The sequence below is a fragment of the Lissotriton helveticus genome, chromosome 7, assembly GCF_964261635.1.
Source record: "Lissotriton helveticus chromosome 7, aLisHel1.1, whole genome shotgun sequence".
Taxonomy (NCBI): domain Eukaryota; kingdom Metazoa; phylum Chordata; class Amphibia; order Caudata; family Salamandridae; genus Lissotriton; species Lissotriton helveticus.
The window spans coordinates 438270094-438296780 of record NC_136068.1 but is presented as its reverse complement, the minus strand read 5'-3'; the positions used below and the strand labels follow the sequence as shown (position 1 = coordinate 438296780).

Here is a 26687-nt window from a genome sequence, read left to right as displayed (position 1 = left end):
CGACCTTCAGCATCCTCAGCCCGCAGCGCCAGATTCTTCTGCACCGATTCCACCACCGCCAGCCGTTTCTTCAAGGACCCAACATCGTCCTCCACGACAGATATTCTGGCCTCCGCCTCAGTAATCCGCGCCACCGCATTCCGCAGGTCCTGGCGGATCAGGGTAACATCTGCGCCCACCGCGCCAATTTTAGCGTCCAGCATGTCCCGGGATTGGGTGATGGCGGCCATGAGCGCGGTATTATCCGGGGGGGGCGGTGGATGCTGACCCCCACCCGACGGGCCCGGTCCCCCAGTTGGCCCAGTGTATTTGTCGATGGTCGGTTGCTTAGATTGGCTGCCTCCCCCACCTCGGGTCATGATCGCCGCCTGTCCACGGGCCTCCAACAATCTACACAGCCGTGGCAATGGGGATCCCCACGCCCTTCGTCCACTCCAGTGGGGACTCCGTCCGCCAGGCACGACCCTCCACCAGAAGCGGGCAGTCGGCGTCCCCCTTCACGTCACAGTCCAGGCAAGGTTTAGCAGGCACCGGGAAACACCCCCTCACCACTCGTGACCCCAGGGCGATCGATGGGGCCCGTCCACTTGCTGCCCACCCGTGGGCCTGTCGTCTCCGCCAGCGGTGTCTGAGGGTCCAGGAGGGGGCGTCCACAACTCGCCGCCCGCCACAGGGTCCGCCGACCGACACCCCGTCGTGAAGTGGGCCTCCAATGCAGAGAGGCAGCAGCCAGGCGTCCCCCACGGTCAGGAGCTGCACCCAGCCATCCTCGGGCGGGAGTCGCGAAAATTGAGGCCCCGGCTCCGCCGGGTCCGCTAGGCCCCTCGTAGGCTGTGGGCGACCCTCGCCCCTTCAAGGCAGTGGCACTGCAGTCGGGTCACGGGGGGGGACCGATCCCGCCCCCGCTCGTCTTGCTGGGTCGTTAGCAGCCCAGGGAATGCGGCAAGGCAGCCGTGCCACTCAGGTGTCTCCCGGGCGGGGGGCGCCAAAATTGAGGTCCCGGCTTCAGCGCCGCACCAGGCCGCTCTCCGTCGCCAAGCGCCCCGCAGCAGTCAAGGCGCCGACGTCTCCAATGACCGCACCGGAGGATGACCAGAGCTCTCCGCAGCAATCGCCTCGCTCAGGGAGTGTGGCAGAGGCTCGGGGACAGGATAAATGGACGGATAAGGCTCGGGCAAGCGGGAGCTCTAGGAAGCTGCGACCGCCATTGCCGCGCTCGTAGCCACGCCCCATCAAATGCCTTTTGACAGCTAACTGTCCACTGAACCTTTTTTGGCATCTTCTTGGATGTCAAGTCATTTAATGGTGTCACAATGGACCCATAGTTTTTCACAAACTTTCTGTAATACCCAGTCAGGCACAAGAAGGCTCTGACTTGTGTCTGGGTAACTGGAGGAGCCCAGTCCTGTATGGTCTGGATTTTGCTCTCCAGTGGTTGAACCTGACCCCCACCTACTAGGTGGCCCAGGTACACAACCTTACTCTGCCCTATCTGGCACTTAGTAGCCTTGATAGTCAGGCCTGCTTTTTGCAGGGCCTCCAAAACCTTCTTCAGGTGGATCAGGTGATCCTCCCAGGTGGAGCTAAAGACAGCAATATCATCTAGATATGCTGCACAAAAGTCATCCAACCCAGCAAGGACTTGATTCACCAACCTTTGGAAGGTGGCAGGTGCATTCTTCAAACCAAAGGGCATCACCACAAACTGATAATGTCCACTGGGGGTAGAGAATGCTGTCTTGGCTTTTAACTCCTCAGCTAGTCTGATTTGCCAGTAGCCAGCTGTCAAATCAAATGTGCTCAGAAACTTGGCAGAAGCCAATCTGTCAATGAGCTCATCTGCTCTTGGAATGGGATGTGCATCTGTCCAGTGACAGCATTGAGACCTCTGTAGTCCACACAAAACCTAATTTCTCTCTTTCCATCCTGGGTATGAGGTTTTGGCACAAGGACTACTGGGCTGGCCCATGGGCTCTCTGATGGCTCAATCACTCCAAGTTCCAACATCTTTTGCACCTCAGCCTTGATGCAATCCCTGACATGATCAGGTTGCCTGTAGATCTTATTCTTGACAGGCAGACTGTCACCAGTGTCCACCTCATGGGTGCACCAGTTAGTCTGGCTGGGTGTGAGTGAAAACAAATGCCTGTGGGCCTGCAAAACTTGTCTGCAGTCCATCTGTTGCTGGTCAGTGAGGCTGCCTGCCAAGGCTACTCCATCAACTGAACCATCATCAGGGTTCTGAGAAAGCAGGTCTGGGAGAGGGTCACTCTCTTCCTCCTGTTCCCCATCTGTGGCCATGAGCAAGCTCATGTCCTCCCTGTCCACAAATGCTTTCAAGCGATTCACATGGAGCACCCTGTGGGGGCTCCTAGGGGTTCCAAAGTCAACCAAGTAGGTGACTTCTCCCTTTTTCTCAATGATAGGGTAGGGTCCAGTCCATTTGTCCTAGAGTGCTGCTGGGGCCACTGGCTCCAGCACCCACACCTTCTGCCCTGGCTGGAACTCAACCAGAACAGCCTTTTGGTCATGCCAAGCTTTCTGTAATTCTTGGCTGGCCTCCAGGTTTTTGGATGCTCTCTCCATATACTCAGCCATCCTGGAGCGGAGACCAAGTACATAGTCCACTACATCTAGTTTAGGCTTTTTGAGAGGTAACTCCCATCCTTCCTTCACCAAACATAGTGGACCCCTCACAGGGTGGCCAAACAAAAGTTCAAAAGGGCTGTAGCCAACCCCCTTCTGTGGGACCTCTCTGTAAGCAAAGAGCAAGCAGGGTAAAAGAATGTCCCATTTCCGCCTAAGCTTCTCTGGTAATCCTTTTATCATTCCCTTGAGGGTCTTGTTGAATCTCTCCACAAGCCCATTGCACTGTGGGTGATAGGGTGTGGTAAACTTGTAGTTTACTCCACACTCCTTCCACATTGCTTTCAAATAGCTAGACATGAAGTTAGTACCTCTGTCTGACAATACCTCCTTTGGAAAGCCCACTCTGGAGAAAACTGCAATGAGGGCTTTTGCCACCACAGGTGCTGTGGTGGTCCTCAGGGGAATAGCTTCTGGATACCTGGTGGCATGATCCACTACCACCAGTATAAATCTGTTCCCAGATGCTGTTTGAGGATCCATGGGACCCACAATATCTATTCCAACTCTTTCAAAGGGTACCCCCACCACAGGTAGTGGTATGAGGGGGCCTTTGTTGTGCCACCTGACTTACCACTGGCTTGGCAAGTGACACAGGAGCGACAAAACTCCTTGACATTTTCTGACATATGAGGCCAGTGAAAGTGTGAAACAAGCCTGTCCCACGTCTTGTTCTGGCCTAAGTGTCCTGCAAGGGGAATATCATGGGCCAAGGTAAGAAGGAAACCCCTAAACTTCAAAGGTATGACCAACCTCCTGGTTGTACCAGGCTTGGGGTCTCTAGCCTCTGAATAAAGGAGTCCATCATCCTAATACACAGTATGGTACCTTGGGCATCCCCAGCAGCCTCAGCAGCAGCCTGCTGTCTGAGGGGTTCAAGGGAAGGGCAATCTAATTGAGCCTGCCTCAGGTCTGCCCTGGAGGGTCCCCCTGTCCCCAGAAACTCGACCTGGTCAGGTTCAAGCTCCTCAGAGACAGTCTCCTCTTGGACTGCAGAATCAGTTTCCTGTGAAACCTGATCCTCAACCTGGGGCAAGGTGGAAGGCTCAGCCTTTCCTCTCTTGCTCCTTCTCTTGGGTTGTGGTTGGTCTATTGTTCCAAGATCCACCACTGGTTCAGGAAGGCACTTCTTAGCCTGAGTCCTTGTCACTGCAAGGACATGTGCTGAAATCCTTAGCATTTCTGCATGAGTCCTGTACTCCACTTCTGACCAAACTGAGCTTTCAAGATCATTGCCTAACAGACAGTCTACTGGGAGGTCTGCACTCACAACAACTTTCTTTAGGCCATTTACCCCTCCCCAGGAGAAGTTCACAACTGCCACACTATGGGAAGTAGTGGAGTTGCTTGCATTGGTCACTAGGTAACTTTCACCTAGTACAATCTGTCCAGGGTCCACAAAGTCAGGTGTCACCATTGTGACACTGGCACATGTGTCCCTGTAGGCCTGAGCCAGTTTCTCATTGATTAAAGGCGTCTGCCTATATTTGCCCAGGTTACTGGGACTCACTGTAGTGGACAAAGCTAGGTCCACATCATATAGGAGAACTGCCTGAGTACGGATTCTGACTAGGCCAGATCCTACTTCAGTACCCAGGGTTAACCCTACTACACCCTTTGGCTGTGTTCCACCACTGCTTACTGAACTAGGGGGTGCAGGTGCTTTAGGAGCTGCAGTGGTGGGGACTGGATTTGTCTTGGTGCATTCACTGCCCCAGTGTGAAACTGATTTGCAGGTATTACACCAAGGCTTCTTTGGGTCATTATTCTTCTTTTTCTTGTTTCCATTTTGGGAACCACCCTCCTTATTACTAGATTGGGGGCCTGAAGACTTCTGGTCCTTTTCTTTATCTTTCTGATTTCCACCCTTCTGGTCTGTTTTCTTCTGGTCACCACCTTGGTTCTGGGGTTTCTGCTTAATCCTTGTTCTGACCCATTTGTCCGCCTTCTTTCCCAATTCTTGGGGAGAGGGCAGATCAGAGTCAATAAGGTATTGATGCAACAGCTGGTTTGTACAGTTATTAAGGATCTGTTCTCTCATGATAAGATTGTACAATCCTGTATAGTCTGAAACTTTACTTCCCTGCAACCAACCCTCCAGAGCCTTAGTGGCACAATCTACAAAATCAGTCCAGTTTTGAGTCTGTGCTTTTTGGGTGTCTCTGAACAACAACCTGTATTGCTCAGTGGTTAGGCCAAACCCTTCAATAAGAGCACTCTTCAAGACAGAGTAGTGTTTGGCATCCTCAGGTCTAACTGTGAGGTGCCTGTCCCTCCCTTTCTCTGAAAAGGAGTACCATAAAATTGCAGCCCACTGATCCTGAGGAACCTGCTGTACCATGCAGGCTCTCTCAAGAGCAGTCATCCATTTGTGGATGTCATCCCCTTCCTTGTAGGGGGCCACAATTTTTGTCGGGTTTCTATTATCATAGCTCCTGTCTTTTTCTCTAGGAATATTACTGCCACTAGTGGCATCTAAGCCACACAATTTCTGCTCTCTCGCCAAGGCAAGTCTAGCTTGAGCCAAGGCTACCTCCTCCCTCTCTATTTGGAGTTTGACAGCCCTCATTCTGGCCCTATGCTCTATCTTCTGAGAGGCAGTCATACCTCTCTGAGATTCTCTTGAGGCACTAGAAATATGAGAGTCCCCTGAGGGAGATCTCACTCTTCTGTTGCCTGGGAGAATGACATGGTGGGATCTGGGGAGGTGCTGGCCCTCCATTTCCCAGTAGGTCTAAGTTGGCCTGGTTAAGCCTGGCAACTAGGACCTGGCTACCCCTCTGATCCTGTTTTTCTGGGTCCTCTACATCGGAGTCCTCCTCCTCCTCCTCTTCCTCCTCTTCTTCTTCCTCTGGAGGGGTATCAGTTACAGGGGGGTTCACTCCATCTCCTGACTCTAAGGGAACTGCATTCGCCTTTTCTAAGTCATCCTGTTCTACAATGGCTATCAGGGAAGGACTGGTGGGACTTCTGCCCCATTTTAACCCTCTTGAGATGCACAAGGCAACCAAGTCTTTGTGGGTTAGTTTGTCATAGCTGGAAGTTGCCTGGGTAAGGTCAACTGTCACAGGAGCAGACCCTGAGGCTTTTCCTGTGTCAGACATGACTCTAGTGTGGTGTAAGTGATGCACCTACCTACACTAAGTGTTTCCCTACTGTACCTTGCTAGTGAGGTGTAGTCAGGGTGTGCTAATCCCTTTAATATACAACTACTAAGTTCAGTAGAACTTAAATATGCTAAGCTTTTGATTTATATGTACCTAGAGGTACTTGATGTGATCTTTCAAATTGATAAAAGATTGCAATGGTAAAACAACAGCAAGCTCAAATCCGCACAGCTGCTCACCAATGTGAGAAGTTGGCCTGATAGGTGATGTTTCCAATTCTGGAACCACCTGTTATCAGACCAAACAATCCCTTATGGTGTCTGGTTGTAAGTCAACCTTATTAGACAAGCTATCCTAGGGGTAGCATGGACTAAGCAGCCTAAAGGCTTAACTTAAGAGGTCGTGTTAAGCGAGCTGTTTTACCACATACAATCCTGTAATATCAAATGAAAGGACACCACACAAGTATATATTATAAAAATATATGTATTTATTACAAAAAACAATCCCCAGTATTCTTTATGAATAAAGAGGCACAAGCGTTAAATCAAAAGCACAGTATAACATACAAAGTTGCACAAATATGGATGAGGGCGAGGGGCCACTCAGACCATATACTAAACAAGTGGTATAAGAGATACCAATCGAACAGTGGTTAGGCCTAGGGAATCGCTGGGAGCAGTCGGGACAAGCAATGCTGAAGTCGGGAAAAGCCCGCGGGATTCGGATGCAGTGCAGAAAGTGCACGCATGCACCAATGTTAACCAATGGTGCGTAAAAGTTACAAAGTTAAAGTTTAAGGACACTTCCGCTGAACCTAGAGGAACAAAACTTAAGACACAGACCCTAGAGGTGGGTACCAGTGTGGGAACACCGGCGTTGCAATGTTACCTCACCCACAGGAAGCGGGTGCACAGGGTCGAAGTTGAGTCGGGTTTCGTCACGCAGGCTCTTGGTGCTTGGAGCTGAAAGGGCTGCAGGCAGGGTGAAAGAGAAGTGTCCGGTGGAGTCCAAGGGGGGACTCAAGTCGAAGAGTACCTGAAAGCAGAGGGGACAGAGTCTGGGTCACTCAGCAGTGACCAGGGTGGAACCAGGACGGAACCAGGCAATGTCGGGCGCAATCAGGTGGTTGTCGAGGAGCTTCTCTCCGCTGTCACATGGGCTCTGGGGCATCTACGACGTCCAGGAGCGGGTCACGATCTGTCCCACGCAGGCTCTCGCCGTCGGCGCTGTCGGCTTCAAGATTGGAGCAAACAACACTTGGCAAAAGCAATCCACGCGGAACCGGGAGATTGCTTCTCACTCAAACCAGGAGGGTCAGAGTGGGGGCTCCTTTTCAGGGGAGCTGGTGCAGATCTGGAGCAACCAGAATCGCAAGTCGAATTTCAAGTTTCGTCGGCACAGGGGCCACAAGCCGGCTGGCAAGTGACCGGGCCAACGCGTTGAGCCAAAAGAAGCAGAAGGGCCCCACGCAGCACTCGTCGAGTGTGGAGGGCTGAACTTTGGTGCAAGAGTGGCTCAGGGTTTGGGCTTCTCAAACCCCGGTGTACAGCTTCGAGGGTCACTCGTGGGCTGCACGGTCAGCGTCTCGTGGTCTTTCCAAGATGGCGTGCCCCACGCTTCCGGTCGCCTCCACGGGTCTCAGCTCTGCAGAGACTGTGGATCGGGCTGTTAGAAGGCAGGCAAGCTTGATCTCGTCAATCTCTGTCGCTCGAGTTCCGGCGGGAACTGCAACAAAGAAGACGTCGATGGCTGGATGGTGCCTGTTTTCACAGGGTGGTCACTCCTTGACCACAAGGGAGATTCTTCAGTCTTCTACGTTGAGTAGGATGTCGAAGGGTCCAGAGTTTCGTTTCTTATGTTTCATCAGGATAATCTGAAGTGCATTGGCACTGCTCCCAGTCTTATACTAATTTTGGGGGCTGGATTACCTGCTAGGTCCCCTCCTATGGGTGGGACCCAGGAAGTGGGTGGATACACCCCCTTCCTTTGATCCAGGCCGCCCTGGCACGAGGGCTGGAGTGCCCCAGAACCGGTTTGGCCGGATTATCCAAGGGGCAGCCTTGTGCTCCCCATGCAGTGTCTGGTTTCTTTCAAACCTCCCTGCTACAATCCACTCTCTTGTCTGGGGGGGGGGGCGTAACACCTCCCTGCGACAGGAAACCCTTTGTCCAGGCCCCTTTGGCTGAGTTTCGGTCAGCTTCAGGGGGTCAGACTCGTGTCTGTGGCGGAGGCATCCATTTTGTGGATCCAAGGTCCTTTTAGAAATTAACCGCAGTTAAGTAAAGTAACATGTCCTACCCCTCTAGAGGGGTGGAATGCTATCCCCGTCGCCAGAACCGGCGAGGGGATAGTATTCCAAATGGTATGACACCTTACACGACATGTTTTGATAAAGCCAAACCAAAGTTGCTATATAACCGCGAGGATTATAATGCACTTAAGAGTATATGGTATGGCATTATCCTGAAACAGCTTAGGGAGTTGTTCCCGTCAGCTGCAGACAGGCTCAGCTCATGCTAGAGCTCTATCTCACATTAAACCACGCACTCTGCCTCCAGGATTGATGAGGCCTTCCATAGGAGTGGCTCACAGGTTTATATGTGTCCAGATATAGGTTTAGATATAGGTATACTATATCTAAGCAAGGGGTGATTACACCACCTCACCCCAGCTGAGTGATCAGCCAGTTGTGTCAATTTAAGAACCAGCCAGGGGTGGAAAAAGATATGCTGCAGCCCCTGGTAGGCCTTGGTGGCCCCTATGCCCATGGCACCTATAGTGCATTATACAGGGGCTGACAAGGAGTCCATTTCCAATTGTGGTATGTGCCTATAGCACATGTATCATTAATTTAGTGAGAGAACAGCAGGCTGGGGGTCTGATCAGCAGGCCCACAGCCTCAGTAGTCGCAAACCAGTGAAGCAAAAAGCAAACATTTGGGGTGACCATAGGATAGCAGACCCTTCTCTCCTACACAAAGCTATCCCATTGTTGTGCATGCTAGAGCACCAACTGAAGGCGGTGTCTTCAACGTTCCGAGATGATGCTGAAAAGCAAGACGCATATCAGTTGGCGGAGAGGTTATTAAGCCGCCTAGTTTACAATGAAAGGCTTAAAAACATACATACAGAACAACATTACATTTGTGCCGCTATTCTGGTTCCATGGTACAAAAAGGCAGTGGCCAGCAAAGCATTCATTCCTTTTGATGAAGCAGAGGTTTCAAAGTACAAACATTGGCTAGCTGTGTCAGCCACTCGGTTTGAAAAAGAGCGGCAGAAAATTTAAGGAGCCAGCAGAAGTACAACTGAATCAGCAGGCTATCCAGCGTCAAGTTTCACTTCTGAATCTGTGGCCGAAAGAAGTCACTTTCCCTCACAGCCGTTAACGACACCAGCAACCGTATCATCATCCTCACCTGCACCAGGCCCAGCCATAATATTGTCGGAAGCGGATTGGCTAACTCATCAAGGGCTTGCTCGTTCCAGTGATGCAAAGGCCACAGATGGTACGCAAAGTGGAGCAACCCTGGAGAGCCTGGAGTCGATGGTGCAGGCCTATCTGGATGACCCAACAGAGGTCTTTGTTAATCAGAACCCATTGCTGTATTGGTATCGGAAAAGGCCTCATTGGCGACTGATCACCAACCTGTCTCTAAATTATTTGTCTTGCCCACTCGCAAGCATGTCTTCTGAACGTGTTTTCAGTGCTGCTGGTGCCATTGTAACTTCAAAAAGGACCCGCCTCTCACCCAAAAATGTGGTGTGGTTAACACTGATCAAGATGAATCAGCACTTCATACCACCAGAGTACAAAATACGTGAATGCACGCAGGAAGAAGAGGACACCGACTAAGGTGACGGAAGTTCTTCTCTGTTAGCTGACCTACTCCCGTCTCAATTCATAGAGTTTGAGGACGAGCTCTACTTCCCTGACACCGAGGCCTGAAAATGACTTCCTTTTTTTTCGTCCTTATTCACTTTTATTCCTGTGTGTCTTTCTTTGTTTTGCAACTTTTACCACAACAAAACTCTAATCACCTAATCACAACAAGTCCATCAGCAGCACTGTCTTTGTCTTATTTCCTTATTGATTTGAAGGTGCCGCAGTCTGCATTCCTGAGGTTTACAAGTTCACAACTCAATCATGCTCCTCTATCCTCCTCCTCCAGACTCCCCCTATCCATTTCCCTCAAGGCAGATGGCTGGATTATGCAGAATAAAGAAACTTTGTCTTCGTACTCGTAGATGAGTCCCCTCAAGTGGGACTGGAGTTACTGACTACATGCTTGCTGATTGCTGACAGTTACTTCTGAAATTGACAGGAGAGGCTGCCCTGTGGTCCCGCACTTTCAGAAGAAGATGCGGACAAAAAGTGGAACAGGTAATGAATAATGAGAAGAAGATGGTATGCAGTGGACTTCAATGGCTGTCTGGCTCTGATGAAAGCAATTGCTGTTTGTTTGTTGTGCATGAAATGAATCATATGTCTTCTGTTATTATTTAATTTTTTACACACAAAATGTAACTCAAGTCTACTCCTGCTTTTTTTTAACCTGGTTTAATTCAAATTGTACTTCAACTGCAGGGGCCACTACGTTGCATTTTCCAATATGCAAAATGTCCTTGGACTTACTGTTTGCCAATATACCATGATGATTGATTAAATATTATATCTTTTTTCTTTACAGTCACTCACTGGGATGGATGGATCATCAGCGCCGGTTTAGGGAAGAACTATGGCCAATTCGTGAGTGTCAAACAGGTAAACCAGTCTACAACAACTACTACAGCAGAACTACATGTCTGTCTAGTCGTGGTATGGAGTGGTCGAGGCAGTGTAGTGTTGTTATGCCAGGCAGATTACAGAGTACAGTGAAGGACTGGACTTTTAAGAACCAGCGGTGCCAGGGAACAACACCTGAAACCTTCGTAGGATACCTGTTCGGCGCACAAGTGACAGAGACACGGGACACTTCCTTCGGCGTCAAAGATCAGCGTTTATTACTGCAGGGATGCAAAAGTCATGGGAAGTACAACAGAGTGTAGGTTCCAAGAGTCTGCTTCGAATTGCAAAAATGTGGATCGCTCCTTTTATACACATTTTCAGCATTCAATAACGTAACGAACAAAAGGTTACAACTCAGTTCCCACAATAAACTTAAAAGGGCTTCATTCATGGTGTCGGAAACCCGGAACATAATCACAGTAACATTTGTCGGTTCCCAACTGTAAAAGCACATTATCCTGCTGCTATGCACATTCCACTCTAGTTGTAAAAGGACGAGAGTAAGAGACAGGAACAGGTGCAAGGAAGTCAGACAACAGAAGAAGAAGGAGTGTGGAGGTAATATCGGAAGCGCAATCCCAGGATCAAAGGATTCGAGCCGAGCGCATGCAAGGCTGAAACAATAGGCCAACGTGGGAAGATTACCCAGCTGCGGAGCCATCTGTCTCTGCCGTGTCATCCCCCAGTCTTGGGAATCACAGGGTCATGAGGCGGACATTTGCCTGTTCGCTGACTACGTGAGGGCAAGAAACAAAATGGATGCCGTATCTAAAATGGAACCCGAGGGTTCAAATGAAGAAACCTGTAAATAAGACGAACCCTTCTAAGTAGCGTAGCGAAAATGCGTACACCTATTAATCTCGTCATTTACAGTTCATAGATACCACACTCGCTAGCATCGTAACGGTTCTCATTGGTCCTCAGACGCTCCTTTTGCCCTCATGTAGGCAAGCACTAGTCGGAATCATAATCAATTTCGATATTAATCAGATCATTCAAGTGTTGCTGGAACATCATCTTATTCATCAATGTCTCGCCGGTAACAGATGGCCTTCTTATACACGTTGTAGCACAAAGGCCACATAAGGCAGGACCACACTGCACACAAAGACAACACGTGAACAGAAACGTCACAACAACCCCTATAATCATCAGAATTTTCCAACCCCAAGTTGACATCAGACCCCAAAACCATCCTAGAAGCGTCCAATCTCCCTCGTCCACGTGTATGGACTCTGAGATTTTATGCAACTTCGAGATGGCTTGATAAACCGTTGGAGCGTTATCAGGTATGAAAATGCAGCAGCTCGAATGGATGACCTTACACACACCACCTCTGTCTGCCAGTACTACGTCTAGAACCATACGGTTCTGTAGCGTCATAAGCCTATCCGCTTGAAGCTCTGCTGTCAGATTACCAAGGGCGCTTGCAGTTATGTTAGCAGTTGCTTCCACTACACGAGTTAACTGTCTCAGATTCCTGCTATTGACCATAGGGCCCCAAAACGGTAGGAAACCCTTAAAGAAATCTCCTGCTTCTTGACCGGCAGTATCTTCTTTACTAATGACACCTCTCACAACTCTAGTTTTGTGATAATCTGAGGCAACAGTGAAAGTCGGAGGCAAAAGATTCGCGATATAGCAGGTACCCGAGAAGTCATGAGGTAACCACTTATAGGCGCGATCATAACATACAAAATAGGTACCCTTGGCAGTCAGAAAGACAGGGGAAGAGAGCATTGGTAAAACGTAAGTATCAACACAAGCACTCTTCCCAAGCTGAGCTCTCGGATTGCGACCAAGACCTTGCAGACAGAAATGACCGAGATGAGGTACGATCCAGATTGGAGATGAGCTTTTAAACTGCCTATCATTCACTGATGTACTATACTCGACCTCACTCAGATCCTTATAAGCTCGCACCTCTTCCTCTGGGATAAGTGTTGCGTCAAAAATATCTCTATTTAAATCTGCAATTGCTATCGCCAAAGACTTGAGGTACGGGCCAGGACCAAGGTCTGCAGAGCGAGGCTCTCGATGGGGGTAGGAATCTAGTGCACTACGGAACATGGTCTGGAATGCTCGAGCTGACCCCTGGGGGCTATAAGGAAGAACAAAATACGGAATACCCTTATCCATGGTATGTGGCATTAACCCACATACCCAACAATTGGTAGTGTTCATCACCAACTGATGCTGATGTAGAAGTTGAACAAAAGAATTGTTCATAAATTCCGCACGTCTGACCTGTTCATGTTGGGGCAGAAGATGAAAGGAATGTGGAGACATAGTGGAAACAGAATTTAAATCATGAGAAGGAGGAGTAGGTAAAGTAGAAGGCAGCAATGATTGAAAACCAAAATATACTCCACCCACCAGCAGCATAGAAACAGTTAGGAACAACATAAAAACCTGTAACAAAAAACATTTTTTTCGAAATGTCTTGTGCAATTTGGATCTTTGCGCCACCATTTTCTCAATTTCCAACAGCTTAGAAGACTTCATCTTCTAAAAACCGTCCGTGACGTTCTTGACGCACTTCGTTCTGAGTAGCGATTATCAATCCCCAGGAGTTCCCAGAAATCGACAAAAGTAATCGACCTAGTGTCAGATACCTGCTAAACAGGAGGAAGTACCCGCACGGCCCTACGGTTAACCCAGATGAAAAGGTTTTTAATCATTAATGTCCACAATTTTTATGGCAGCAATAGAGGTGATGTAGATTCAAAAAAATAAAAAACAGAATTTATTAGTCTGTTAGCGCGGTCGAAGAAAGTATAGACTTCTTCCGGGGCGAGTCTGCTCTTCAAACAGTGGATCAGACGGCAAAAGAGTGTTCGATTGTCCACGCAATTGTTCAGAACTTGAATTCTCCAATGCTGCTGAAAGAGGGTTAACTTCGGATGGTTCAACAGGGGTGTCGGGTCTTACTGTGTTATCTCCTACAAGCTGCGCGTCACTAAACGGCACGTAACTTAGAGGGACGTAAGTTTCAGACGAGCCGAATCCTTTTCTGATCCAACTATCTGCTGGCAATGGGAGCGGAACTTTCTTGGTGTGGGTGGCATGTACCCAATGTTTTCTCCCTTCCAGCCGAACCGCAGTCCTCGTTGCCAGCAACACCTGGTAAGGTCCCACGAACCTTGGCTCAAGATTTCGTTTTCGTCCAAAGTTGCGGGTAAGAACCCAATCACCTGGTTGGAGCCGATGACCAGGACCCTCTGTTTGTGCCGGTAGAGCCTCAAAGACCTGTTGATGAATCAAACTCAATTTAGCAGTCAGATCATAGAGATAGTCAATTAACATTGGATATTCAAGTCTGTCAAATTCTTTAGGCCTCGGAACTCCCCAAATGTTCGCAGGACGGCCGAACACAATCTCATATGGGCTGAGCCCTACTCGAGAGTGCACAGTCGCCCTGGTCGATAAGAGAGCTAAAGGCAAAGCGTCGGGCCATGATAGACCAGTTGTTGCCTGGATTTTGGCAAGTTTCAGTTTCCGAGTGCCATTATATCTTTCCACTAAACCCGCAGACTGAGGATGATTAGCACTATGAAACTTCTGATTTATGCCAAGACCACGACATACACTCTTCATTACACTTCCCACAAACTCACTTCCGTTATCTGACCATACAATCCGCGGCATTCCATACCTGGGGAAATATTCTTTGAGTAGAACCTTTGCTGTGGACAGGGCAGTATTATCCTTTAGGGGGTAAGCCTCAATCCATCTGGAGAACGCACAAACTACAACCAAGACGAACTTCAAATTATTGCATCTCTCCATGTGGATAAAGTCTAACTGAATAATTTCAAAGGGACATGTGGGAGGAGCAAAATGACCACGTGGAGTGGGGGTGCCCTTGCCAGGATTATACATCAAACATACCATGCAATTTTTAACCACTCTCTCCGCACATTTAGTAATTCCATCATTCTTCCATACGGGCGACAGCAACTTACATATGCCTTTCGTATTAATGTGTGATGTACCATGAGCCATAGTAACAACAGCAAGCACGTATGCATCTGGTAACATCCATCTCTGCTTTTCCGACAAATCAACCCAACATCCATTCTCGTCTAACTTTCCCGTACTTTCTTTCCTCTAAATCTTTTCCATCTCAGTAGCTTCATTCTGTATCTTCTTCACACTCTCAACTGTGTCCTCACACATACTAGTCTCCGCTGGCCATCTTACTGAACTCGCAACGTACATTTGATTTGTCAGATCTCTAGCCGTCTCCTTCGCAATCTCATCCGCAAACGCATTACCGCGACCAACATCATCCGTCACCTTCCGATGCGCACTACATTTGATTATTGCCACCTCTTTAGGCAATGTAAGTGCGTCCAAAAGGTCATTCACAAGCTGTCCGTGCTGAATCTTCGTACCATGCGACGTCAAAAATCCTCTTTCTCTCCACAATCGACCAAAACTATGCGCCACACCAAAAGCATACTGGCTGTCTGTAAACACATTCACCCGCTTCCCTCTGGACAACACACACGCTCTCGTCAAGGCCATCAACTCAGCCGCTTGGGCCGAATTCTGACTCAATCTCGCAGATTCCACAACCGTACTCAATGTTACTACAGCATACGCAGTCGTCACATCACCATTTGGTAACTTAAAACATGAACCATCCACATACAAGGTACCATCGGGATCTACCAATGGAGTGTTTTTCAGGTCAATACGACCCTTCGTCTCCTCTTCAGTTCTCAAATAGCAATCATGTTGTGGTACATCACTTAATTCCATGTCGATCGGCAACAACGTTGCTGGATTCAACACATTACACCGTTGTATCCGTATGTGACTTGCCAATAACGTCAACTCCTATCTAGACAACCTTGCGCTCGTCAAATGTTGAGTTTTCGTTCGGTTCAAGAGAGTGTCGACTGCATGCGGGACCATCACCGTGAGCATATTATCCATGACCAGACCTGCGGACTGTCGAATGGACGCCGCAGCTGCCGCTGTTGCTCTCAAACAACTCGGCAAGGCTCTAGCTACTGGGTCTAAGGTCGAAGAAAAATATGCGCATGGACGCTGTTTGTCGCCAAATTGTTGTGTCAGAACACTCAACGCACAACCGTCCCTCTCGTGAACATAAAGTGTGAACGGCTTATTGTAATCAGGAGTACCCAACACAGGAGCCGAACACAACGCATCACGCAATTCAGAAAAACTTTTCTGACACTCTTCAGTCCATGGCAAAGGAGATGAAACATCCTTGCACGTAAGGGCTATCAATGGTTTCGCCGACAATGAAAAATTTGGAATCCATTGTCTGCAGTATGACGTAATACCTAGAAAGGCACGTACATCTCTCTGAGTCTTTGGCACAGTCATTCGAGCAATCGCTGCAATTCTCTCTGGGGTCAACCTTCTCCCATCCTTTGACAGTAAGTGACCCAAGTAGGTTACTTCTTGACAACAATATTGTAGCTTAGAAGGTGACACCTTGTGATGTAAGTCACATAGGTGCTGCAACAATGATACTGTAGCGGTTTTGCAAATAGCCTCTGTATCAGCTGCCACTAATAGGTCGTCAACGTATTGAACTAAGGCTGCGCCTGTCGGCAACACAAATGCATCAAGCTGACTTTTAAGTGCTTGGCTATAGATCGATGAACTCTCACAGTAGCCCTGTGGTGTGCGTTTAAATCTAAAACTGCGACCACCCAGTGAAAATCCGAATAGGTCTCTGCTTTCCTCAGCGATCGGAATACTAAAGAAAGCATTCTTTAGATCGATTACCGTGAACCAGGAGGCAGAAGCCGGAATCAGGGTCAACAAAGCCGTGATGTCAGGCACCACAGGAAACTGGGGAATCACGATTTTATTTACTTCTCGTAAATCAATTACAAAGCGGTACACAGGAGGTTTAGTTGGATCTGTGCGTTTCAAAATCGGTAACACAGGACTATTACACACATTGCCTCGAGTTTCTTCAATGACATCCTTTTCGATCAGGTCATAAATGATCGCTAATAGTGCTCGCTCACGATCAAAAGAGATACGATACTGTGGTATACGTGGGAAACGCACATTCGATTTCAACTGAACCACATAAGGTGGGATGTTCAATAAGCCTACATCATTGGGACCCGTAGCCCATAACGACGCAGGAAGGGAACTCAATTCCGGTGGGAACTTATCAATTGATAAGTACATAGGAGAGATCGCTCTCTGACCTAATGTAAGCTCCACTCCCGCAGGAGAGCAGTACAAAGTCGCATATAACCGTTTTAACAAATCCAAGCCCAAAAGATTCTCACCACAACCAGTAGATAAAATCAATGGGGCCTCTAGCTCATGAGGACCAATCGTAAGGGACAAAGGGCTAGAGACAGGATTGCTAACAGGGGCGCCAGAGAATCCAATGGAAACATTTGTTAAGCCGGACAAAGGTGCGCCAGGGAGTTTCGAATGCATGATGGAACTTTTCGTCGCACCAGTGTCTAACAGAAAAGGCTCAACTACGCCAGATGTAGCAACTGCGACGTAAGGCCCACTCTGATCAACCGGAACTGATACTACTCCCTCTCTCTGTCGGTGGCTGTCCTAGTAGTGGTTACCTGCATCAATCTCATGTTCGACGTAATAATCGTCCACATGATACTGTGCTGATTTATCGGACCTCACATTTCGTTGGTCAAAATAATTATTCTAATCTGATGGGGTATGAGGGCGCTCATGATTTTGGCTTTGAGGGGCACCGCGGCCTCTACCTCGGGGTGCTTGTTGAGGACCACCACGACCCCCTCGTGCCGACACACCGTTAAGCCGGTCACGCAAAGCTGGACAATCATATTTTATATGGCCCTCTCTTCTACAATATGCACACTGATTATACCCAAGCGTAGACCTAAAGTCGGAGAAGTCAGATCGGGACTGCATCCTGGAAGATTGTAATTGTGGTCGATATTGCTGTTGCGAATCATTTTGATTTGAACGTGGAGGATACGCTTGCTGTAACAAAACCTTCGTTTTAAGCTCCTTCGTTTTCTTGTCTGAATGATCACTTTCTTCCTTTTCCCTATTCTCATAGTATTGAGCTGTCGCTAATATTTGAGCAGTAGTTGAAACTGCCCAAGCACTTTCTGAATTTTTCAATTTGTTGCATAGCTCAGGCAACAAATTCAATACAAATTTATCAACAAATAACCGTTGGCCTCCATCGGTGCCCATATCCTGACCACTATGATCGACAAATGCCTCTTCGAATCTGGTAAAGAAATCGGAGACACTCTCGTCCTTCTTTTGCTTACAAGCTGCTAATTTATCCCAGTTCACCCTCATCGCTGGCATAATCGTTTTCATGAACGTAATGATTCTTTGGGGCAGATCCGTAATTAACTGCTCAGGCTTAGCCCCACCCACTTGTCGGCCATCGGCCGCTATTATTGCAGCCCAATCACCGCCTAACTCATTCGCATGGTTTTCTTGGCGAATTTTCGCCCAAATCGGTTGTGGTACGACATTGCCAAACAGCATGTCGATGTCCGCAAGATTCATAATAGTAGCGTCTACCAGTTGAGACAACTCCTTATAATAACCCGCCGGATTCTTGCGTGGATCAGGCAAGGACGGCTTCACCTGTAAGACTTCTGATCGCTTCCATGGGAGGTGTATCCAAACTCTTTGGAAATGTGGCATAACCGCAGGATTTCCACCAGGATTACCTGGCATCCATACTGGCGGAACCTCTCTCATAGGATACTGACCAGGAGTCGCTTTCCAATTGTCGGAGTCGTCATCAAACGACACTCGAGGAGGCACTGTGGATCTATAGGCTAACAATCGCTCTAAGGCACGTCGTACCTCTCCACCTACTATCGTACCGTTCGAAAATTGACTCTGAAGTTCAATCATATCGGGCGGTACATCATCTACATCATCACTATACCATTGTTCTCTCAAAAAGTTACACATTTCTTCGAACACGAATCTCTGCGTAGGCTCATTAAACTGAGAAAACGTGTCGAAAACCATGCGTGGAGGGTAGTTAGCAGGGTGTCTTATCCACCTACGCGCCATATTCGCTAACGTTGCACTCTCCCTTCCACCAGGGATTTGACTTCGTCTCTGGGGAGTTTCAGAAACATCGGATGGAAATAACTGCCCAAGGAGTGGTGAATAGAGGGTAGCAACAGTATTAGGGATACGGTTACAAACAGAAGGAGAAGAAGAAAGAAGAACAGGAGCAACAACATTAGAAGTGAAAGTAGGAACAGCGGGGTAGTCAAAGTAGTTGGAGTAGCAGAAACTAGAGGCTGAGGAGGTACAGGCAAAGGAGCAGTTGGAATAGGAGTAGTTGGAGGGAAAAACACAGGACCAACAACGGGTTGAGCAGCAGCCGCTTGAATAACGGGAGGGACAACAGGAGGAACTATTGGAGCCGTAGTATCCTGTGCATAAGGAGGTGGTGATTTCAATAAATATGCTAGCAAAGGATCCTCTTTCGCTTCTTTCGCGTCTTCGTTATTTTTATCAGAACTAGACGATAAAACCGGATAACATTTATCCACCTTCATATGATGCAGTCTGGTGGAAATTTCTATCTCTTTTTCTACTTTCTCCCGCTGACATTGCTGCACGACTTGCATTATCGGAATGATACCCTCTCTTCGATTCTTCTTAAGCTGTTTGATTTCTTTCTGCTTGGCCTCTTTACGCCATAACCGAAGGGAATCAAACATAGCTGGCCTAGCTTTCTTCTTAAATAATTTAGTTTCTAGATTATCTAAAATCTCCATTTCAAAACTTTCGTGTGGTGGCCAACTAAGGACACCATCCTTTCTCGTATAACGGACCCAACAGTCATTATATATAATAGGGCCCACACCATGTCGACTATAGAGCTCATATATCGGAGTTCCAACTGGAGGTATCGGACACGAGTCCTCCAACCGGGAATCCTTGTTGCAACATTTGAAGAAACCAATGAAACCACTACGGCTAGGCATCATGCACACTAACCAAGTATCAAACTTCAAGGTTACCAAAGTACTAAATCTTCGTGAAAGACAAAACCGTCGGTTTTTGGCAATTGCAACTGTCAAATAACAACTAAGGACCAACAACTAAGCACCATCTGGGACCATCTCTCAGGGTGAGCCAGGACGGGTTCCCCAGCGGTCGAAGCGTGGAGATACTCCTCCGGGAGTCGATTCCTAGCGCTATATAAACCCACAATTAATTAACCACAAATGCAATGGAACCATGCAAACCACTAAGCACCAACAACTAAGGACTGGGAGCGACCCACAAATACTTAACTGAGAGCTCGATGGCGTCACCAGGAAGGCCCGTCTATCGTCTCGCCATACAAAGGACTACGCCAGGCACCAAAACAGGTCGACAGTCAGGGCATCGATCCGTTGCAGCCGTCAGGAGGCGGGAATCTTCGCGGAAAAATCTTTGGACCACTTATTTCGACAACAGGATCGATGAAGCGGGGTGCACCTTTTCCTCGGAGATTTCACACGAAGTTCCTCGCAATCGTCAGGTTTTGGACCGGTACCGCTGATGTCGCCCCACGTTGGGCGCCAACTGAAGGACTGGACTTTTAAGAACCAGCGGTGCCAGGGAACAACACCTGAAACCTTCGTAGGATACCTGTTCGGCGAACAAGTGACAGAGACACGGGACACTTCCTTCGGCGTCAAAGATCAGCGTTTATTACTGCAGGGATGCAAAAGTCATGGGAAGTACAACAGAGTGTAGGTTCCAAGAGTCTGCTTCGAATTGCAAAAATGTGGATCGCTCCTTTTATACACATTTTCAGCATTCAATAACGTAACGAACAAAAGGTTACAACTCAGTTCCCACAATAAACTTAAAAGGGCTTCATTCATGGTGTCGGAAACCCGGAACATATTCACAGTAACATTTGTCGGTTCCCAACTGTAAAAGCACATTATCCTGCTGCTATGCACATTCCACTCTAGTTGTAAAAGGACGAGAGTAAGAGACAGGAACAGGTGCAAGGAAGTCAGACAACAGAAGGAGTGTGGAGGTAATATCGGAAGCGCAATCCCAGGATCAAAGGATTCGAGCCGAGCGCATGCAAGGCTGAAACAATAGGCCAACGTGGGAAGATTACCCAGCTGCGAAGCCATCTGTCTCTGCCGTGTCATCCCCCAGTCTTGGGAATCACAGGGTCATGAGGCGGACATTTGCCTGTTCGCTGACTACGTGAGGGCAAGAAACAAAATGGATGCCGTATCTAAAATGGAACCCGAGGGTTCAAATGAAGAAACCTGTAAATAAGACGAACCCTTCTAAGTAGCGTAGCGAAAATGCGTACACCTATTAATCTCGTCATTTACGGTTCATAGATACCACACTCGCTAGCATCGTAACGGTTCTCATTGGTCCTCAACAGCAGTTCATGTAAAATTGGGGCTATGTGGCTTGATGCATACAATTAGATATGCTTTGTCTGTCTGTGTCAAAGAGCCTAGGTATGCTACATCAGGTTGCTTCACTCAGTGGTGCCTGCCTTGACCGTCTGCATGGCCCTGCCGCAAACATGGGTCAAAAATCTGTTACGCTCAAGAGTTTGCGAATTTTCGGCAATTTCGCGAGATTCTCGGATTGTGAATTTGCCACCGAAAAACAGTAAATTTCGCAAGCGGAACGGATTTTTGGCCCATGCTTGCGGCAGGGCCATGCAGACGGTCAAGGCAGGCACCACTGAGTGAAGCAACCTGGTGTAGCATACCTAGGCTCTTTGACACAGACAGACAAAGCATATCTAGGGTTTAGGGTTCAGTGCGGTTTACTAGGGTTTTTGGGTATAATTAATAATTTGGTAGGGTTCCCGGAGTCAAGGGCCCAGGGCCCGATGCAGGCTCGTTCATAATGATGTTGGCAAGGTTTTAGGGGGGTTTGGCGTTTTTTCAGAATTGGACGAATTGTGGCCTTTTTTGGTGTTTTGCGGGCGCGTGTGTTTGGGTGAACTAGTCGTACACCTTACAGTGGATCGATTTTGTTCTGCCTTGCTGAGATTCTTGGGAATCACTGGAACAAGTGTCCTGGTAAGTTTCAAGAGGATCGAAGTAGTGGAAGTACTGAAAACCGCACTTTTTTGTCAAGGCGCGATTTGCGATTTCCCATGTCTTGGGGAGAGCAGTATTGCATGTTTTTGGGGGGCTGCTTGCGGGGGTTCTAGATGTTTGGGGGTGGGTTAAGGGGTCTGGGAGCACTGCTGGGAAGGTCTAATTTTGATTGCAAGTGGTTTGAAGAAAATCCATGGTGGAAAAGGGGGGTTTGGGCCTAGTTGCAGACAGCGTTTTGGCACAATTTAAACTGAGGCCTAGCAGTATTGCATGTTTTTGGGGGACAGCTTGGGGGTGTTCTCCATTTCTGGGGGTGGGTCGCGGGGTCTGTGAGCACTGCTGGGAAGGTCTAATTTTGATTGCAAGTGGGCTGAAGAAAATCCATGGTGGAAAAGGGGGGTTTGGGCCTAGCTGCAGAGTGCGTTTTGGAGCTATTTAAACTTAGGCCGCTGGAGATTCTAAGTGTTGCATTTCTGTGATGGCCTGTTTGGGGGATTCTACATTTTTGGGGCTGGGTCGAGGGGTCTGGGAGCACTGCTGGGAAGGTCTAATATTGAATGCAAGTGGTTTGGAGAAAATCCATGGTGAAAAAGGGGGGTTTGGGCCTAGCTGCACAGTGCGTTTGGCACGATTTAAAGGTAGGCCTTGCTAAGGATAGCACTCCTGCTTATTTTGGGGGGCTGTTTGGGGGTGTTCTCCATTTCTGGGGGTAGGTTGAGGGGTCTGGGAGCAGTGCTGGGATGGTCTAATTTTGATTGCAAGTGGTTTGAAGAAACTCCATGGTGGAAAAGGGGGTTTGGGCCTAGCTGCAGAGTGCGTTTTGGAGCGATTTAAACTGAGGCCTCTGAGATTCTAAGTGTTGCATTTCTGTGATGGTCTATTTGGGGCGGTTCTACATTTTTGGGGCTGGGTCGAGGGGTCTGGGAGCACTGCTGGGAAGGTCTAATATTTAATGCAAGTGGTTTGGAGAAAATCCATGGTGAAAAAGTTATTTTTTTTGGCACTCCTGCGTGTTTTTGGGGGGCTGTTTGGGGGTGTTCTCCATTTCTGGGGTGGGTTAAGGGGTCTCGGAGCACTGCTGGGAAGGTCTAAGTTTGATTGCAAGTGGTTTGAAGAAAATCCATGGTGGAAAAGGGTGGCTCTGGGCCTAGTTGCAGAGAGCGTTTTAGCACGTTGAAAGTTAGGCCTAGTAGTATCGCATGTTTTTGGTAGGCTGCTTGGGGTTTTCTAGATGTTTGGGGGTGGGTTCAGGGGTCTGGGAGCACTGCTGGGAAGGTCTAATTTTGATTGCAAGTGGTTTGAAGAAAATCCATGGTGGAAAAGGGGGGTTTGGGCCTAGTTGCAGACAGCGTTTTGGCACAATTTAAACTGAGGCCTAGCAGTATTGCATGTTTTTGGGGGACAGCTTGGGGGTGTTCTCCATTTCTGGGGGTGGGTCGCGGGGTCTGTGAGCACTGCTGGGAAGGTCTAATTTTGATTGCAAGTGGGCTGAAGAAAATCCATGGTGGAAAAGGGGGGTTTGGGCCTAGCTGCAGAGTGCGTTTTGGAGCTATTTAAACTTAGGCCGCTGGAGATTCTAAGTGTTGCATTTCTGTGATGGCCTGTTTGGGGGATTCTACATTTTTGGGGCTGGGTCGAGGGGTCTGGGAGCACTGCTGGGAAGGTCTAATATTGAATGCAAGTGGTTTGGAGAAAATCCATGGTGAAAAAGGGGGGTTTGGGCCTAGCTGCACAGTGCGTTTGGCACGATTTAAAGGTAGGCCTTGCTAAGGATAGCACTCCTGCTTATTTTGGGGGGCTGTTTGGGGGTGTTCTCCATTTCTGGGGGTAGGTTGAGGGGTCTGGGAGCAGTGCTGGGATGGTCTAATTTTGATTGCAAGTGGTTTGAAGAAACTCCATGGTGGAAAAGGGGGTTTGGGCCTAGCTGCAGAGTGCGTTTTGGAGCGATTTAAACTGAGGCCTCTGAGATTCTAAGTGTTGCATTTCTGTGATGGTCTATTTGGGGCGGTTCTACATTTTTGGGGCTGGGTCGAGGGGTCTGGGAGCACTGCTGGGAAGGTCTAATATTTAATGCAAGTGGTTTGGAGAAAATCCATGGTGAAAAAGTTATTTTTTTTGGCACTCCTGCGTGTTTTTGGGGGGCTGTTTGGGGGTGTTCTCCATTTCTGGGGTGGGTTAAGGGGTCTCGGAGCACTGCTGGGAAGGTCTAAGTTTGATTGCAAGTGGTTTGAAGAAAATCCATGGTGGAAAAGGGTGGCTCTGGGCCTAGTTGCAGAGAGCGTTTTAGCACGTTGAAAGTTAGGCCTAGTAGTATCGCATGTTTTTGGTAGGCTGCTTGGGGTTTTCTAGATGTTTGGGGGTGGGTTCAGGGGTCTGGGAGCACTGCTGGGAAGGTCTAATTTTGATTGCAAGTGGTTTGAAGAAAATCCATGGTGGAAAAGGGGTGTTTTGGGCCTACTTTCAGAGTGCGTTTTAGCACGATTTTCAAATAGGCCTCAGCCAGGTCGCAGTACCGCATGTTTTTGGGGGGCTTCTTGGGGGTGTTCTAGATTTTTGGGGGTGGGTTGAGGGGTCTGGGAGCACTGCTGGGAAGGTCTAATTTTGTTCTAAAATCACAGTTTACACTTTACACCTAGCTTGAGGGGAAAGATCTGCAAATTTCGCCCACACTTATTTGTCCTTGAAAAGGAGACTCAGAGTACGCACTTTCAAAATGATGCTTGTATGTATTGTAATACTGTTGACTCTGAAACTGAAAGTGTTATTTTGCACTATACAGCGTACCTTATATTTTTTTCTCTGTGGTGTTTTAATATCACTTCCTGTTTTTCCATCAAATATTACAGGCCGGCTTTTAAAAAGGATGAACTCAGGCTTCCCATTAGCGAGCCGCAATTCAGCATCCGCCAGGCAGGCAGTGGACAAGGTGTCTTCTGGTCCCCAACATTGATCAACGGAGCGTCAGATGGAATGGAGGAGTACCGCGAAAAAGAGGAATGGCTGGATGCATGCAACTTCCCAAATTCAACAGGACAACTACAACAACATACAGTTACAGTATCCATCTTCATTTCTACTTATCTTTTAAGTAATGTTATTGCTGTGAACTTCTATGAGTGTGATTCTGTGCATTTGTTTGCTCTCTGCTTCAATTCATCCCTCCAGCCATTGTATACTTATTTCTTTTCTATTTTTTAAACTAATTGAATGTACTAAGTGGTTCTTCTCTCTGAGGGCAGATAGGCAATTGAAATTGCGTAATTACTGCAGCCCTGTACTGTCACATTGTTTCTTCATAGTTAGTACATTGTAGAAAGTACTACTTACTTTTCAGTAACCTATCCATTTAGCAAACAACTTCATGCATGCAGTAGTGCATGCACTTCCTTTATGTCCCTTAAAGGATTTATGGATAGCTTCATATCCAAAGATTTGTTTATCTTCATTTGTTGTTTGTACATGCTGTGCTTTTTTTTCCTCTCTCCACAAAACTTTCCCCACAAACCCCATTCCCATCCAAGTTTCAAACCCTAACCCTCTTCCCCCGGGCTGTGTGGTTTTCATTGAGGTGTGAGTAAATTACAACAATAATTCCACACACTTGCTGGGGAGGATAAGGTGCAAGCAACCTCCTCAAAACAATTTTAAGGCAGCTAGATAGTCAAGTCAAGTCAAGTCAAAGAATTTATATAGCGCACTACATACCCAGAGGGTCTCAAGGCGCTTAGGGAGGGGAGGAGGATTATTTGTCAAATATCCACGTTTTAAGTTGCTTTCTGAATGCTAGGTGGTTCTGGGTAAGGCGAAGGTAAGTGGGGAGTGAGTTCCATGTTTTAGCTGCCAGGTATGAGAAGGATCTGCCTCCCATGGTGGTCTTGTTGATGCGAGGTACAGTGGCGAGGGCTTGGCTGGAAGAACGTAGTTGGCGGGAGGGGGTGTAGAAGGACAGTCGTGAGTTGAGGCATTCTGGTCCGATGTCGTAGAGTGATTTGTGTGCGTGGGTTAGCAGTCGTAAAGTGATCCTCTTATTGACGGGTAGCCAGTGGAGGTCTTTCAGGTGACCAGAGATGTGTTCGTTACGCGGGATGTCTAATATGATCCTGGCTGAGGCGTTTTGGATTCGTTGGAGTTTCTTCTGGAGTTTAGCGGTAGTACCTGCGTAGAGGGTGTTTCCATAGTCCGGTCGGCTCGTGACCAGAGCGTGGGTGACTGTTTTTCTGGTTTCGGTGGGGATCCAGCGAAATGTTTTTTTGAGCATGCGAAGAATGTTGAAGCAGGATGAGGAGACGGCGCTGACTTGTCTGTTCATTGAAAGTGAAGAATCCAGGATAACGCCTAGGTTCCGTGCGTGGTCTGTCGGGATGGGTGCTTTTCCAAGGGCTTCCGGCCACCAAGAGTCGTCCCATGCAGAGGGGGATGTACCTAGGATGAGGACTTCTGTTTTATCTGAGTTCAGTTTCAGACGGCTGTGTTTCATCCATTCGGCAACTTCTTTCATTCCTTCGTGTAGGTTAGTTTTGGCTGTGCTGGGGTCATTGGTGAGAGAAAGGATCAGTTGCGTGTCATCCGCGTAAGAGATGATGTTGAGGTTGTGTTGGCGGGCGATGGCCGCGAGGGGGCTCATGTATACGTTGAAGAGGGTGGGACTGAGTGAGGATCCTTGTGGAACGCCACAGATGACTTCAGTGGCCTCGGACTTGAATGGTGGAAGGCGGACTCTCTGGGTTCTTCCGGTGAGGAACGAGGTGATCCATTCAAGTGCTTTTCCTTGTATTCCGATGTTTCTGAGGCGTTGTAAAAGGGTGCTGTGGCAGACTGTGTCGAAGGCTGCAGAGAGGTCGAGGAGGATGAGGGCGACTGTGTCTCCATTGTCCAGTAGAGTTCGAATGTCGTCTGTTGCTGCGATGAGGGCGGTCTCAGTGCTGTGTTTTGCTCGGAAGCCGGACTGTGAGGAGTCGAGGGATTTGTTGGCTTCGAGGAAGGCGGCGAGCTGGTTGTTGACAGCTTTCTCGATGACTTTGGCCGGGAAAGGAAGGAGCGAGATGGGGCGGTAATTTTTGAGTTC

The 26687-nt window shown here is 48.2% G+C and overlaps 2 protein-coding genes across 3 annotated transcripts in view; both read right to left on the bottom strand.

Annotated features, from left to right (window-relative positions):
* Window positions 1–26687, bottom strand: part of LOC144768564 (sulfotransferase 1C2-like) — a 789435-nt gene that overhangs the window by 103978 nt on the left and 658770 nt on the right. The window lies entirely within an intron of this gene.
* On the bottom strand, window positions 1241–11712 carry LOC144768563 (uncharacterized). Its single transcript, XM_078652335.1, has 2 exons — window positions 10630–11712; window positions 1241–5257 (listed from the first exon to the last, which is right to left on the bottom strand). Exon 2 carries the CDS (start codon window positions 5249–5251, stop codon window positions 3383–3385), a length of 1869 nt encoding a protein of 622 aa, XP_078508461.1. The 5' UTR covers window positions 5252–5257; window positions 10630–11712; the 3' UTR covers window positions 1241–3382.